The sequence below is a fragment of the Thunnus maccoyii genome, chromosome 19 (assembly GCF_910596095.1).
Source record: "Thunnus maccoyii chromosome 19, fThuMac1.1, whole genome shotgun sequence".
NCBI lineage: Eukaryota > Metazoa > Chordata > Actinopteri > Scombriformes > Scombridae > Thunnus > Thunnus maccoyii.
This window is the reverse complement of record NC_056551.1, coordinates 13,967,397-13,984,374: the sequence shown is the minus strand read 5'-3', so window position 1 is coordinate 13,984,374 and position 16,978 is coordinate 13,967,397. Positions and strand designations below refer to the sequence as shown.

General features: G+C 39.3%; 1 protein-coding gene across 2 annotated transcripts; it reads left to right on the top strand.

Moving 5' to 3' along the window:
- The first annotated feature begins 3,504 nt into the window (after positions 1-3,504).
- osbp2a (oxysterol binding protein 2a) lies at positions 3,505-16,883 on the top strand. Of its 2 annotated transcripts, none has more exons than XM_042395627.1 (14): positions 3,505-4,114; positions 5,781-5,986; positions 9,541-9,794; positions 9,902-10,070; positions 10,800-10,920; positions 11,030-11,096; positions 11,317-11,454; positions 11,583-11,828; positions 11,933-12,053; positions 12,260-12,363; positions 12,717-12,812; positions 13,237-13,421; positions 13,565-13,785; positions 14,307-16,883. In XM_042395627.1, exons 1-14 carry the CDS (start codon positions 3,954-3,956, stop codon positions 14,447-14,449), a joined length of 2,232 nt encoding a protein of 743 aa, XP_042251561.1. In that variant the 5' UTR covers positions 3,505-3,953; the 3' UTR covers positions 14,450-16,883. The 2 variants fall into 2 exon arrangements, with proteins under 2 accessions (XP_042251561.1, XP_042251562.1); XM_042395628.1 differs by having other exon boundaries at positions 3,506-4,114; positions 9,544-9,794; positions 14,307-16,881.
- Positions 16,884-16,978: the final 95 nt, after the last annotated feature.

Genomic DNA, 16,978 nt, shown 5'->3' with positions numbered 1-16,978 from the left:
CCTCACAGTGCGACAGAATGCCAGAGATGTTTTTTTTAGGGCTCGAGCACAAAAGTACCAGGGGCCAAACAGTCCCTGGCACTGAAAGTATGAGGAACCAATTGTTTTTGAAGCTATTATTATTATTATTATTATTATTATTATAGTATTCCATTACATTTTTGAGGGGCTTAGGATGCTCAAAAACTCACGAAAATTTGCACACACATCAGAATTGGCGCAAATTGTTCTGTAAAAGTTCCGTAGTGATTGGGCTCGGGCGTGGCCAGCGGACTCCATAGCGCCCCCAAACACAAGGCCATCTTGTGACAAAGTTTCTTTTATGTGTATGAAATCCAGTGGGTTCATTGCTCTCATCATTCTTCACATAATACATTTTTTTTCAGAATTTTTCACCCAACAGGAAGTCAGCCATTTTGGATTTTGTGCCTCAATCTTCATTTAATGAACACATGTATGAGGCTTTTAGGATGCGTAACAACTGATGAAACTTTGCATAGGTATATATTCAAACTAATAAATGCTTTAATTAGTATAAAAATTTGGTTTGGGCATGGCATTTTGGCTCTTCAGCACCTCCTAATTAATTTGAGTATTTTTGCTTTGATGCTCGAAAACTCAGGAAACTTTACACATGCATCAGAAGTGGCCAGTATAGGTCTTGGGCATGGATGTGGCAAAATGGCTCAAGGTCGCCCCCCTAGAAAATTTCAATGTCAAAGCCCCAATCTTTAATTTTGATGTCGATTTACGAAATTTGGTAGGCAGAGGTACCATCTCCAGACTTAAAAAAGCCTCTTGGAGCCAGAGCCACACCTGTAGTCCAAGAGGAAGCCAGCCATTTTTAACCTACTTTGCTTTTTTTTTTCACAAAGTGAAGCCATTGACAGGCTTTGTATTTTAACAAACTCCTCTTAATACTGACGTCAAAACTAATATTAACTGATTAAAAAAAAATCATTAATTCAACAAGAAAGGCTGGGTTAGAGTCTACAGTTAAGCAGCTCTGTGAGGCTGCACTTCACAACACCAAGTGACGTTTCCAGTGTGAATTCAGTTGAAATTTACATCTGAAAAGGTAATGCCGGTATTTTTTTGATTTCCAAAGCGCTTATAGATCAAAAATAGTTCTTGTGCACTTACCAACTGATTAAAAATGAAAATACACAGAGTTGCCAGTTAACTTTAACTATGGCCAGATTAGTCTGTGTTAGTTAGTACAGATCAATTTTATATGTTTGCCTGTTATTGTCTAATTGAATATTATATTGTTCAGTAGCTTTAACTTGTGTAATTTTAAAATAACATCTGAATAAGTGGTACATGAATACACAACTTTTTTTCCAGAACTCCAGAACAGCTCAACAGAGATTTAACATTTAAAAATTAAAAGAAAAAATGTTTTTAAGTGACAGGGTGAAAGGGTCTCTTAAGATAACTGTAATGTTTGAATAGTAATCTTCGACTATCTACAATCAGAACACCATGAGAGAGGCAAGAGTTCATTCCACACTCACTTTCAAATCTCATTTGGTTTCTCTTTCTGCTCATCTGTGGCTGCTGAGATTGAATGTCACACTAGTTGTGGTTCGAAAAACGCAGGAAAGTATAAGAGTGAGAAACAGCATATTGAAAGTCACTGATTTCACCTTCCAGTGAGAAACTTATGACTGTTTTCAGTGTCTGCATATACAGTATATTGGCTAAGGACTTCTTTATTCCTTATTTAATGATGACATATTTATTAGTTTTGTTTGGATTCACAGAAGTTCAGGATGATTCACCTGACTGATGGACAGTCTTTCAGAGCTTTGCTTCTCCGTTACACTCTTTTTTATTATTGTAATGCAAAGAATTATTGTTTTTTGTCCAAATCAATCACAATTTTTGAAACTTTGTACATGCGTCAGAAGTGGTGAACATTTACATGTTTTATGGATCTTGGACATGGTTGTGGCAAAATGGCTCAATAGCGCCCCCCATGAAATTTCAATGTTGAATCCCCCATGTTTAGGTTTCACCTAGATGAACCAAATTTGGTAGGCACATGTTTCATGTCTAGACTTACAAAGAGCCTCTTGGAGCAACACCTTAAGCCCCACAGGAAGTAAGCCATTTTGAATCAACTTTGCTTTTTTTTTTTTTTTTGCAAAGTGAAGCCATTGACGGGTGTTGTACTTTAAGGAACTCCTCCTAGAGATTTAGCCCAAATGTCTTAAAATTTGGTACTTTACATCTAAACACCTTTGTGATGCTAAATTGCAAAGCTTTTCAGTTTTCATTGAACGCCCTTGGTGTGGCGTGCCAGTCAATTTCACCCAAAACATGTTTGGGGCATTAAACAGGAAGTTGTTGTTACTCCACTTTACATTGTCCAATCTGCCCCAAATTTCTCATGTTTGATAAGAGTCCAGGCCTGAACACATCTACATGTCAATATTGAGTCATAGTCAAGGCGCCACCTACTTACAAAAGGAAGTCAGCCTTATGTGACAAACATCATCTGATTTACATGAAATTTACATGGTGTGGTCTACACATGATGTACAGCAACATGACGTGTAGTTGATGGGTGTTCTCTAGTGCCACAAAATGGACACAGGAAGTGATACTTATCTCCTACATGCAATGTCCAATATTCATGAATATGTAAATACATGTCAGTTGCCCTCTGGTAAATGTATTGCTGTATTGTGTTGCTCTGCAATAAGAGCAGTTCAACTGCGGCGTAGTTCGACTGCCGCACGACCCCAACGTGAGCAAAGGAGCAAGGGCCCGATCATCAGCTTTAATTCATTTTTATTTTTTCTGAAAATTCATCATTGAGCCTTGTTAAAATTTGAATTTCAATCTCATCATTTAAACTTCTCTCAGATACCTGAATGTTTTTCCTCAAAACTCTGATTTTAAAATCAATTCGTAAAGCTAATTTTCAATTTCTAACTTTTTTGTCACGGTCTTGATAAAAAGAATGAATCTCCAAACCATGTTTTCTTTTTGAGGAGGTAGGTTTTTCTTCCTCAAACATGGTCTTGAAATGATAGAAAATCGCAGTGAATGCAGTATGTGCCAACAGATTTATGTCCCCACAACATGAGGAATAACTGGTACACGCACACACACACACACACACACACACACACACACACACACACAAGGAGAGCGAGATAGAGAGAGAGAGAGAGAGAGTCATGTTTCCATCACTTCAGAGGACATTATATTGACTTACATTCATTTCCTGGAGACTTATCTGAACCTTAATCATAACCACCACATGCTTAACCCTAACCTTCATATAACCTTAACATAATCCTACACTAACCTTAACTTTAAACCAATTCTTCACCCTAAAATTAATTATTTATATTACTGACTTGCTTTTTGTCCCCATAACGGAGGCGAGTCCCCTCAACATTACTGTGTAAACAAATTCATGTCCCCACAACATGAGGACTACCCGGACCACACACACACACACACACACACACACACACACACACACACACACACAGAAACCTGCATATGCTACGATCCTATAATAAGGACGTCATCATGAGCTTCCCTCTCTCAGATCCACAGGCTCTATTATTACAGCGCAGTGAAAGTGCAGACTCGACCGTATAGTTTCGTGTAATAATGTGGTTTGTTATTTCATCCTAGCTAAAACATTGCGCGCTAGTCAGATTTTTTTTTTTACGTAAAACTATCTCACTGACTCAGCTTCTCCAAACAGCTGCAAGCTAACTGTAGCTTTTAGCAGAGGATACAGTGCAGTGCAGCTGGCTCACACACACACACATACACACACGCATACACACACACGCACACACACACACACACACACACACACACACACACACACACACACACGCAGATAGCTAACGGTAACTCCACAGAAACTGCACCGTCCATCCCCCCCTTTGGGAGTAGCGTTACCGACCGAGAGGAGCAAAATGAACGAGCTGGTGAAGAGTTTGCCCTCGCCGACTCTCCCGGGGATCCATCTCCCGTGTGTGGATGCCTGCAAAGGCTGGCTCTTTAAATGGACCAACTACCTGAAGGGCTACCAGAGGCGGTGGTTCGTCCTCAGTAACGGCCTGCTGTCCTATTACAGGTAACGGTAACTAACGGTTACAGCGGCCGTTGGTGGTCGACCTGACACCGTTTAACGCTAGCTTAACGCTATATATATTCATAAAAACTTTATAATGACTAAATTTATTAGCCTTATGTTGACAGAGGTTTGTTGAAAATAATTATTTTTTAAATGGGGAATCAAACTTTTTACCTTATCTGTCATCTGGCCGAAGAAGAGGGAGTGTCGTGAATGATGACCATGACTACTAGCTTAGCAACAAGAGTCATAGCTTAGCTGTAAATTGAAAAATGACGAGTCATGACTTATGAATAATAATGACACTAAAAATTAACAAGTGTACATATAGTTATATAGGAGAACTACATTAGTTTGACCCATTTCATGCAATTTCATACAAGATTATGTTAAGACCCCTGGGGGGTCCTTGCGAGTGTTCTAGGGGGTCTCCAGCCAGCATGGTCTCCAACAAAGAGGAATAACGTTAATTTATTTACACTATAATTCCATCCATAAGTAACACAATGACATTCAAATTCACTGATACATTTTCTATAATAAAACATCTAAAAGCATAAATCTTATCTGACCCTGAGACAAAATCTTATCAGATGTGGGTCTGTGGTCTGATTTGTATAAGTTTAAGGGTCCTTGACGTGAAAAAGTTTGGGAACCACTTGTTTTAGTTACAGCTTAGTTGAATTTCAGTGTTATGTGTCTGCAAAGAAATTACATTACTCTCTATACAGCGATGATAAATAATGCAGGGAGAACATAACAAGCCCCCTTAAAAGAGCCTTTCATTACCTCTATTAAAATAAGATAGTTAAAATATTATTCACAATAATAAAGAAATAAATAGCTAGTAAACTAACCTGTTAAACAGGTCAAAGTCGAAGTTTCTGGATAAATGGAGTTGATGAAGAGTGACATATTTGTTCTGTTTGTAATTTTAAATTTTCATTATGGCAGTTATCCCATGTATATATTTAATCATTTTACACAGACGACATGTCATGCAATGTGATAAAATGCGCTGTGTATCTCTTTGTTTTGTATGTTGCTACTCATGTACTAAACATAATGAGTGACTAAACTACTTTGTAAAAAAACAAACAAAAAATTCATTATAATTATAGGTGAAATTAATCATTTTTTACACTTAAACATATGTACATTTTACTCTTTTACATACAGTATATAAATCTCTTTTTTTGTCTTGAATTTTTATCTTTTATATTTATTTTTACAAATGATGATATGTAGCACAACTGCAGGAGCATTCCACATTGCATTTCACTACATATATAACCTGTGTACATATGAAAAATAAATCCTTGAATCCTCGAAATATGTATGAAAGGGCCCATAATCATATAAGATTAAAGGTCAAAGTGTTACAGTAGGGCTACAGTACATATTGTACAAAGCTTGTCTCTGGAGAAACGTAGGCTATAAATAGTCCAGAGCTTGTCACTAGAGAAAAAGCTTATCATATTATCATTGCAGCTGGATCGTTTGACACAGACCTGATGCTATTTTAACAGTAGACCACTTTGAAACCATTCAAAAACAGAGCTGTCCCATTTTTAAAATGGAACACATGAACATGAACAAAGAGGCTGAATTCCTCTGCTATTATACATTACTATTAACAACTGTGTCCATGTTGGTTTTCCCTCAGGACTCAGGCAGAGATGGCGCACACTTGCCGGGGCACCATTCCCTTGGCAACCGCACACATCGAGGTGGGTGACACCTGCCATATGGTGTTAACTAGCGGGGGCCGAAGCTACCACCTGAAGGCCACTTCCGAGGGAGAGTGTCAGCGATGGGTGTCAGCCCTGCAGCAAGCTAAAGCCAGTGCCACTCTCCTGATGCATCACTCCGGTGAGACACACACGTTATACTCTGTGTGGCCCATATGTTTCAGACAGTACAATATGTTAAAAATAATGCAGTCCTGCATCCTGAATGCAGGCTCATACAACCAAGACCCAGTTACCTAAATACACATTTGTGTGTGTGTGTGTGTGTTATGTAAAAACAGGCCACAAGAGGGCAGTGTTGTTCAAGGTGGAAACAGGCTGAGCTAATGCAAATTTACATTTATTCATGACGTCCTTCAGCTGTCATTCTTTCAATATTCACTTTTTACATCTAGACCCTTTCACTGTATAAAATAACATAACATAACATAACATAACATAACATAACATAACATAACATGATATAACATAACATAACATAACATAATATAATGTCCTGCATTCAGCACATGTTTGTGTCTTATTTCCAGACAGACATTTTGTGTTCGCTCCTGTCTAGCCTTATTTACACCTTGTGGATGCTCGAGCAAAGATGCGCAGTGGGTTCCTTTCCTCCCTCTCTCTGTGCACAAATGTGCATGCACACATGTACACACTCACACACAAGACACATGCACCTACCACCTCTCTCCCACTCTCTCATTTCTCCCTCCCTGTCTTGTTCTGTATGACGACAGCGAGAGCTGAATGAAATGACCTTCCTTTAGACTCCTCCTCCTGTTCCGGTAGCAGGAGAGAGAGCAAGGAAGGGTGTGAGGATTTTCATTAAAAATATTTTTCATCATACACTCTGTGGACAATAGGGAGAGATGGGTGCAGCCTTTTCACTGACAGTCATCTTGTAAGTAATGTCTTTATTATTTTACTAATAACAGAATAATAATTTCAATAGAAGCTGTGTGCAGCTCTGTTTGCTTGCATGCATGTGTGTGATTGTCGCTGTGTGTGTAAGCTTGTGGAGTACTGTAAGTTTGTCAGTGGCCAGTGTTTTACTGTGCAAATGTCTGTGTAAATATGCTGATTGGATTTCTCACAGGACAGAATTTGTTTTAAAGTTAACAAAATGGTACCGTAGTTTTCAAAGTGACCGCAGAAAAACAGAACAATATTTAATAGTCGGTCTCAGTCAAACGTGCCACATTTGTCTCACTTGTTTCAGGATTATTAGAGGAATGTGCCTTTAAGCAGCCGTTAATTCTGAGTAAAAGCTTTGCACTTGCAAGATGCAAATCAATGTTCTCTGTTACTCTGACCACATTAGCGTATGGTGACTATGACTGATGTGTGTTCATACTGTATCTATCAATGTATGTCATTTTATAGAAATTGACTTTACTTTTACTAGAAACTGGCAGTGATTGGAGCTCCTGTAAAAATAATGAATAGGATTTAAATAGCTGAGTTCATTTTTAGATGGTTTTAAGCAGCTTTACTATCTTTGAGGTTCCACATGGTTCAGAAATTGTTGTGTTGTGCTGAAAAGAAGTTACTGTGGGGGTTTCGTCTTGGTTGTGTAATTACATCTTTCCTAGATTTATAATTTTTCCAAAGCTATGTATGTAAATATCCTCCTCATCTAATGTCTTATTCTTAAACAAACATTTAATAATACTGCTGCACTAATGCTCCACCAAATTTAAATCAGGACAACTAATTTATTTTAACATACAAGCACAAACACAAATCTCTGTGTGCTTTGGTGATGTGTGTGTGTGTGTGTGTGTGTGTGTGTGTGTGTGTGTGTTATGTGATTACAGATTATTATTGCATGAGCCTCTTGTCATCGGCTTAGTGGCAATAATGGAGGGGCCAATTAATTGGCTAAAAGTGGATTAGAACAGCAGTGATTAAGTGGATGTTGCAGCAGAAGTTATCAAGCACCTCTCCTGTAATAGATATCACATAACCAAAACAAGTGTTTCATTTTTGCTAGATTATGTTGTGAAACAAAATTCAAATCCCCTCCGACAACCATTAAATACAGAGGGTGGAAGATGGATGGTGAAAACATTTCAGCTCAGGTTGTGGCACAGCAAGCTTTCAGCATATTACTGTCGGACTTTGATTGCTTCATCTGTATTGCAGAAGCTTACAAAGCATCCCCACTCTGATTCTCTCCTCCCACACTGTGTCCATATTGGTGCTCTCTCTATCACCTGTGGGTGTGTTTTAGTGATTCAGTGATGAGTCACCAATTTGTCTCAGGCTCTCCAATGTCCTGTGTGAAAAATAACTCATTAATACACAGACTAGGCCAACACGCCATCCCCCTTCATTTACGTTATTTACGGATGTGACTGTGGGTCTAGGAGGAAGTGTATTTCCATATAAAGGTGTTCTCAAATTCACAATCTACTCTACAATTCAAGTGAGATCCTGTTCTCTCTACTGCATATGGGTCATGAAACCATTACAGATGCCTGAAGGATTTTTTTTTTTCACTCTCTCATTTTTAATCTTCTCCTCCTGAGACTTTGTTAATCCAGTTTGCCCTGATTGTTTTTATTTCTTTTCCCCTCTAACAGAGAGTAGTAGTTTGTCTCTGTTTTGGTAATGGCGGGCAATGTAGACGCTGGCCTAGATTCAGTCAACATACTCGGGAGTTTTCAGATTACTCACACAATCTGTTTTAGAGAAGAAATGTTTTGACCTAGAAAAGTTGCGTTGCATGTGATGGAGACGTGGTTTTTGTGCATTTTGTGAAGACATTTATGACTGTCTGGAATAATCACCTACGATCTAAATTTATCCTAATTTCAGTGGAGCTTTTCAGGTGACTTGAATCCAGGATCTCTTTCAAACTGATGTATTTTTTCCACTAAAAGTGTTTAATAGCGCATTGTTTGTTTACCCTCTCTCCAACCAGCTTTGGCATGTCCATTATTATGAACTCTATTCAAAGCTCCAGAATCTATTTAAGATCAAGGTTTAGTGCCAAATATGTCAGACTAAATTACAAGAAAACGTGTATAAAATTATATATGATATACAGAAAAATGTTTTGTTTAACTTTGAAGCTTTGTTTTTCTGAATTTTAGGCTAAAAGGGGAGAATTTAAGAGGATACTGACAACTGTAGGGGTCAAGTAAATAAGGAATTTAATGTCATCATTTTTTATTTTATGGTGTCTGATTGAGTCCAGTCTCCCTCCTTCTAAAATCCCTGAGACTGATGGCTCAGCTCCTGCTAACGTGGGGCAGAGAGAGAAAGAGAAAGAAAGGAGGAAAAGGGTAGTGCGTCATCTTTTTTTTTTCTCCCTCTAGTACTAAAAATAGCCAAGCCTCCTGATTGCACAGGACTCCGTTTCCAGGGCAACCGTGTTCATTCACAGCTTTCCGATCTTGTAAAGGAAGGGGTGTGGTGGGTTTCAGGGTGTGAAGTGTTATTATCTTCCTCCATCCGTTCCCCGCTAATGCTCTCTCTCGACTCGACTCGTCTCAGTCTAAATTTGGAGTATTTAAAATATCTTTCTCAATCTGTCTGAAAGGACGTTCACTTCCCATGTGCTGTTTACTACAATATATATGATTTCATCCAGACTGTTCAGACATAATAACCTCTAATGATGGTATATCTCTTGTAAACAATGTCATTTGTGTTCTTTGTCTCTGTGAGAAGATGACTCAGGAGATGAAGGCCCCGTACAGCAGGAGGACCGAGCCCTAACCCAAGGGGTGCTCAAGAGTCTGGCCAGCAAGCTAGATGACCTGAGCACCTGTAATGAGCTGATAGGAAAGCACGGCGCAGCCCTCCAGCGCTCTCTCAGCGAACTCGAGGAACTCCGTGGGTCCTGTGACAGCACAGACAAAGTGAAAGCAGTTAATGAGCGAGCAACTCTCTTCCGTATAACCTCCAATGCTATGATCAATGTGAGTTCACACGTCACAAGCCACAGCCAGTATAACCCTCTTTTGATGAGCGTATGCATCTTGAGGTTTCTTCTTCCTGCATTTTTTCATGTGTGTTCAAACCTCAGGCTTGTCGTGACTTTTTGGACGTAGCAGAATCTCAAAGCCGGAGGTGGCAGAAGGCCCTGCAGTATGAGAGAGAACAACGTCACCATTTGGAGGAGACAATCGAACAGTTAGCCAAACAGCATAACAACCTAGAGAGAGCCTGGAGGGAGAATCCCACCTCATATACAGGTAAGATACATCACTCTCTCTGTCTCTTCCTGTCATCCTCGCTCTTCTATTTAGTGTGGAGGGGAAGGCACTGTGTAGTGTGTAGTATAATATCACAGAAAAGAATGTGGCCCTCTTCTGGATGTTAACAGTGATACATTTCTAGCACGTGGCTCAATCAGACTTATAATATCTCAATTTTTGGGGCCTTTATCTACAAGGGTAGACAAAGTGAAATAAACCACGTCCCTAAACTGGCAGTTTAGGGATGTGTACAATATTTGTGTTTGAGATTGTCAGAGGTGTTAATTTCACTCTAGACTTCCTTCCTTGTCTTAGCAGTTTTTCTGTTCTTCAAATGTTCTCGTGATTTTCAGCAACTTCCTTAAATCACAATTACAAAAGTTAAAACACAAGTGATTCTTATATGAAGTTTCCATTCACATTCCAGTACGGCAACATAAAGCAGCTTACAGGGCTATAAATGGGCCAGATATTTTCTGCTTCATTCCTACTTCAGGAATGTTAATCAAGTCTAATCAAGTCTAAATTTAAAACACTATGAGCTCCAATAACATTTACTGCAGGACTATTCTATGATGTTGTAAGGTTTATTTAGCTGCTGTGTATTATTGTTATTGTAATTTTGGCAACCCCCTGTATAGCAGTACAATAATATGTAATATTTATATATATATATATACACAGACACTCATTTTACCAATCTCTTTGTCTTGTGTCACCGTATAGGTGTGGAGAGGTCTCAAGAGGGGGATGCGAGTGATGAGAATGATGAGGCCGAGTTCTTTGATGCCATGGAAGAGTCACCTGCATTCATAACTGTGACTGCTACTGGCGACATAAAGCACAAGTGAGACATCATGTCTATACAGAGTCATCTCAGAGCTGTGTGTGTGTTCTAAATCAGTCAGCAGCACAATTACTGTGTACTGTGTTTGAAGTATGTTGCTTTCTCTCAGGCGCTCAGGGAGTAATCAGAGTATGATGAGCGGAGTCGTGCCCAATGACTGGACTCACAACGAGAATGTAGGTCCCCAGCTTGTTGTGTTCAACTGAAATTAATATTGACATTATTTTTGACTGTGAAAAGGTTGACTAAATGTGATTTTATTTGGACTTTAATACAGTAAATGTAACCTTTTAATCACTTCAGGCTGCCAGGCTCACACTAGTTGTTGCTATACTCACGTAGATGCACTTCTTGCACACATATCTAAAGCTTTGTGTTTTGTCTTATTCTTTTCAGGACACCTCAGGCACAAACCACATGCAGCTACGAAGAACAAGGCGCAGCCGTATTCCTGACAAACCTAATTATTCCCTCAATCTGTGGAGCATCATGAAGAACTGTATAGGAAAAGACCTGTCCAAGATACCCATGCCTGTAAATGCAAAACACACAAATTGGCTGTAATATAGGTTTTAATTACATGTGAATTTAAGTAAATGTATATTCAAAATGTGGAATTGTCCGGTTACATACAAGAAATCTCTCTCTCTCTCTGATTGCAGGTAAACTTCAATGAGCCGTTGTCGATGCTTCAGCGTCTGACTGAAGATCTGGAGTACAGTGAGCTTCTGGACCGGGCAGCTCGCTGCGACTCCTCCCTGGAGCAGATGTGCCTAGTGGCTGCCTTTTCTGTCTCCTCCTACTCCACCACAGTCCATCGCACAGCCAAGCCCTTCAACCCTCTGCTGGGGGAGACATATGAGCTGGACCGATTGGACGAGTATGGTTATCGCTCCATCTCTGAGCAGGTGAGACAAACATAAAATGATGATGTGGTGAAAAGCAAAAATATAAATACACTATGATGTGTACATTGCCTCTACTGACACCAGCTGATAACATTCACTGTCAGGTCAGTCATCACCCACCAGCTGCTGCCCACCATGTGACATCACAGCGAGGATGGACTCTGTGGCAGCATATCACTATTGATAGCAAGTTTCGTGGGAAATATATCTCTGTCGTGCCATTAGGTAGGAGACATGTAAAAGTTTGGAATTAACTTTGATGCAGTTCATGCTGACAGTCAGTATATATTAGTGTAAAAGCTACTATAGGCCAGATATGATGTATGAATACATGCAAACATCTGTTAGAAAAATAAGATTTACCATATTTAAGTGATTACAGAACTTGTCTTACATATTTTGATGTCAGTATGTCCTTCTCTTCACTGTAGGAAACATTCACCTGCAGTTCCACTCAAGTGGAAACCACTACGTGTGGAGCAAAGTGACCTCGACGGTGCACAATATTATTGTAGGGAAACTTTGGATTGATCAGGTGAGTTTCTTTCATGCTGTGCATTATGTGTAAGGAAGTTGTACATAGAAGCTGTCAAACACACAACCTGTCTCTGTACTTACGTGTAAGTGCGTTGATATTTTTATACTAGATTCTGGACAAAATGACCTTTTAAGAACAATTCAAATAATGATTAAGAACTGAATTAGGTAACAGAAATGGTAACAGTTTGGGAATACACTAAAGGACAAAAGAAATGAAATGAAACTCATTTTGTGTAGGAGTGTGTGTGTGTGTATGGGTTGTGTTACTGAGGAAAAGTAATTTGGGTCATCGTACACTTAAGTCACATCTGTTTTTCTTGCTGTCTTCCTGTCTTTTGCCGTTGGCAGTCTGGCGACATTGACATAGTAAACAACACAACCAAGGACACCTGCCATCTCAAATTCTCCCCCTACAGCTACTTCTCCAGAGAAGTCCCACGTAAAGTATGTCTGCTGTCTTTTCATTCTGTAATCGGTTGTTTCATATAGGAAACAGACAGCTAGCATCTTTGTTTGTTGTCTTAATTTCACATTTCACAGATTTTACACATATTTTACACTTGACAGAAGGCAAAGGTTTACAGTTACATGAGCCACTGCTTTAGCAAATCTAGCATCTCTGTTGCCCATAATTGGTTCCTCTTAATATGATTAACAAACCTCGTGTCAGTATCTAGTCAGAAAGAACTTGAAGTCACTGATTCCTCAGCTAAAGGGAAACCTAGAAAGATCATCCCTAAAACATTTGTTCTGTTTAATATGATCCAACAACACAGGTAAAAAAAAAATAAAATGAACATAGTACCCAGGTGTGAATGTGTCAGTGCCCAGCAGTAACTGATCTCTTCCTGTGTGTCTTCTTCTCTAGGTGACAGGAGTGGTGGAGGACAGAGAGGGCACAGCCCATTACATCCTGTCAGGAACCTGGGATGAGAAGATGGAGAGTGCCAAAATAGTGGACAGCAGCCAAGGATGCGGAAACTCTGAGGGCAAACAGAAGACAGTTTATCAGACTCTTCAGCCAAAACTGTTGTGGAAGAAATATCCTCTTCCGTATGTTTATCTTATCTAACACATTTCTACCACATCTTGATGATTGAATGTGCCATCTCAACCCCTTTGTGATCTGTCCTTCCCCATTTCCCTTGACCTTTTTGTCTTACTTTGTTGTTTCTTCTGTCTTTTGCTCTTTTTAGGGATAATGCAGAGAACATGCATTTTTTCTCCTCCCTGGCTCTGACTCTGAACGAGCAGGAAGAAGGTATTGCGCCCACTGACAGTCGTCTGCGGCCAGACCAGCGGCTCATGGAGGTGGGTCTGTGGGATGAAGCAAACGGCCAGAAGCAGCGTCTGGAGGAGCGTCAGAGGCTGGAGAGGAAAAAAAGAGAAGCGCAAGCAAATCAGGCACTGGAGGAAGGTGAGCACAACGTAAATCAAGAAGAACAAGGAGGATGATAGCGGATCTGAATTTTATCTCTTTCACAGCATTTCCACTACTTGTAACAAAGAGGATGGGTTGACCAATTTAGATACACTGTATTATGAGTGGTGTTGGTGTGCCCATCTTAAGTCATGGGAGACAGGTTACTGCCACACATCCATGCAACACTGTCAAATGATGCATGGATCTGTTGGTCAGTCAGTCAGTCAGTCCACCGCTTTGGTCCACTTTGTTGGAATATCTCTACAACTATCAAATGGATTCCCATGATATTTTATGCAGACATTCGTTATTACCTGATGATGTATCATAATTAGTGGAGGATGGGCCAATCCCAGGTGTGTGGGATAAAATGAAGTTTTGCTATGTCTGTGAAGGTTTATCTCAATAATCAGGTACTCTGGAACAACATTTAGAGTGCAAGGAGAAAATAAGACATTCTGGTATTCTGGAAAATAGTACACATATAATGAGAAAATATGATTCTGTGTCATCAGGGCAAGACATCGAGGTTTACCAGCCCATGTGGTTTGAGAAGAGGACAGATGATACAACAGGAGAAAGCACTTACATCTACAGGGGTGGGTACTGGGAAGCCAAAGACAGACAAGACTGGAGCCAATGCCCCGAGATCTTCTAGGACAAAAGTTCCCCTCACACCGTGACATCAGACAGGCTGAGTGGTTCCTCGTGATGTAAGGATACCGAGTTGTGGACAGTTGATTTGTGCATGTGTGTGTGTGTGAGTGAGTGAGCCAGCGACTGAAAGTAGCCGCCACTTTTTGAACTTCAAGCACAAAAAAAAGCTCCTGCTTCCACTTACTAATCTACTCTCTCCTGCTCTATTATAATTGTGTTTTCCGAGTGCATGGCCTCAGTTTGTGTGTGTTGTGGGTGTGCTTAATCAGCATTGTAGAGAAATCATGAGTGTATGTGTGTTTGTTGAGGGTGTGAAAGATATGGCTTATGCTTTACAGATAAAAGATTTCAGCGCCAAAACAAACTTGTTTTATTTGGGTGTGTGTGTGTGTGTGTGTGGGGATAACTTGGGGGCAAGGAGTGCCACAGATGTTTTAGTGCGAGGACTGAATGTCTTGTTTCTCTCAAAGCTGGAACAACATGTTCCGCATGCTGGGCTCTGACGGAGACGTGAGGCTTTTAAAGGACCATTGCAGGACACAGCATTCTTCTGCGCTAAAAGACATTTTCACAGCAGAACTTCATTTAGTGATCCCTCCTGATTCTTGGGGATTTTTACTACTCTGTTTCTTAAGATTGCACAAACTGTATCTTGGCACATTTACAGCTATATTCCACTCTGACAGGTCTTTAAAGAGCAGCTAAAAGGCCAGTAAAAACCAAGGTAGTTGTTATTTTCTTTGGACAGAGCTAACTGAGAACACCATGCTGTTTTATATGCTTTTCCCCCCACATGATCTTGAAATTACGGTTCTGCTTGCATTAAAGGGGCACTCCACCAATTTTCCATGTTACAGTAAATTTACCTGTAATGAAGAGCACTACACAGACTGTGAAAACGGTTGTATAATGTCTTCACTGTCCAAGAAAATTACTAAAGCGACATCACGTGAGGAATCTTGGTTTGGATTTAGAGATTACAAAGTTGTATTCAGCATTTTTAAAGCGTGACCCATAATCGGGACTAAAAGTCAGAATATCTCTGCCTGTTGCTGTATCTATTTTAACCATTCTTTTTTACTTTTGTCTCTCACAATTCTCCAAATTTTACGAAAGTGCGATAGTAAATCACTGGAGTACCACCTCAAGTATCTTCAGACTCAACAATGGGAGTTTCAATGAAGTATAAATCTGCTAAACTTGGGGGATTTTCTTCAACAAAGGATTATATTGGTGCTTGATGGTAATTTTAGCCTTAATTATGTAATGACGTAGTAAATCCCTCTAACAACTTCAACCAAACTGAGATTCTGTAGAGATTATAGAAATCTGACAGGCTTTTATTTCTTTTAAAGGGATTTACAGTACATGTATTGAATACTTCAGCTTTCCCTTTTGTTTTATTTTTGCTATTTAAACTTCTAAAATCAGGGTTTATCATCCCAGTAAGTAGCAACAAATTTGTGTCCCCTAGTTAAAATAATCAGAAATGGCTAGCTCTATGAGTGATTTCTATCCTTATCTTTGTGTCAGCAATTACACAACTGCACAGGCACTTGAGAAGAAAATACTCCCAGGTCAGAGAGGTGTTTTATGCAGCGCAAAAAAAGTTTTAATAACAGTATGAACTGAATGATAGTTTGTAAAGAAATGAGATTTATACAGTCTAGGACCAGAAAACAATGAAGGAAAGGTTTAGCAATACACTTGCTAAGGTTTTTGTGTGCAAGCAAGCACTGATGTACATGAGTAGTAAATATAAATTCTCTTAATAAACAGTAATAATCTGTTTATTTATAGATTAAAGCTTACTGTGTACTATATAATAGGGCATGATGCACATGTACTGTATGACTGCCTGGTTGGTTTTGGCCTGTATATAGCAAGAATATACATAACTATATAGAATCACCTCATTTATAATCACTGTAAGAAAATATTTGTTTCACATTACTTGAACATTCATATTCTGGTCACTATTTAAACTCTACTTGTGTATACATAACATTAAAGAGTGAAGATTGTATACCAGTTAATGAGATGTTGAGGGAAATTAAATTAGGAATTTATAGGATGCAATATATAATATTGATGATGCAAATAAAGTGTTGTTTGAATAAAGCACAATGTTATGTTTACCTGCAGGTAATGATACATGTTACATCAACTTAAAGGTTTCCATGGCAACATATAGCTATGCATGGTTTTAGAGTGCTCAAGCACTTCTGTAGTGAGAAGCCTCTTCACCTAGCTAATTGTTTGTGGACTCTATACTGAAACATGATGTGAACTCACCGTTTGTGCCCAATGACCTCAAAAAGTTTTGCATTTTATAGCTCAAATAAAAACATAAAGATGTCACCACGCTGTTGTTTACTGTGAAACTAGTGTTGTTGAAATGTTGTAAATCACAAGGGACATATGACACACATACACACACACACAGAAGACTTCCACACTGCCTCAAGGCCAGCAATCAGTTTCTCCTGGGACAGTGTCTCTGATCTGGGGTGAAGTTGAATATTAGCTG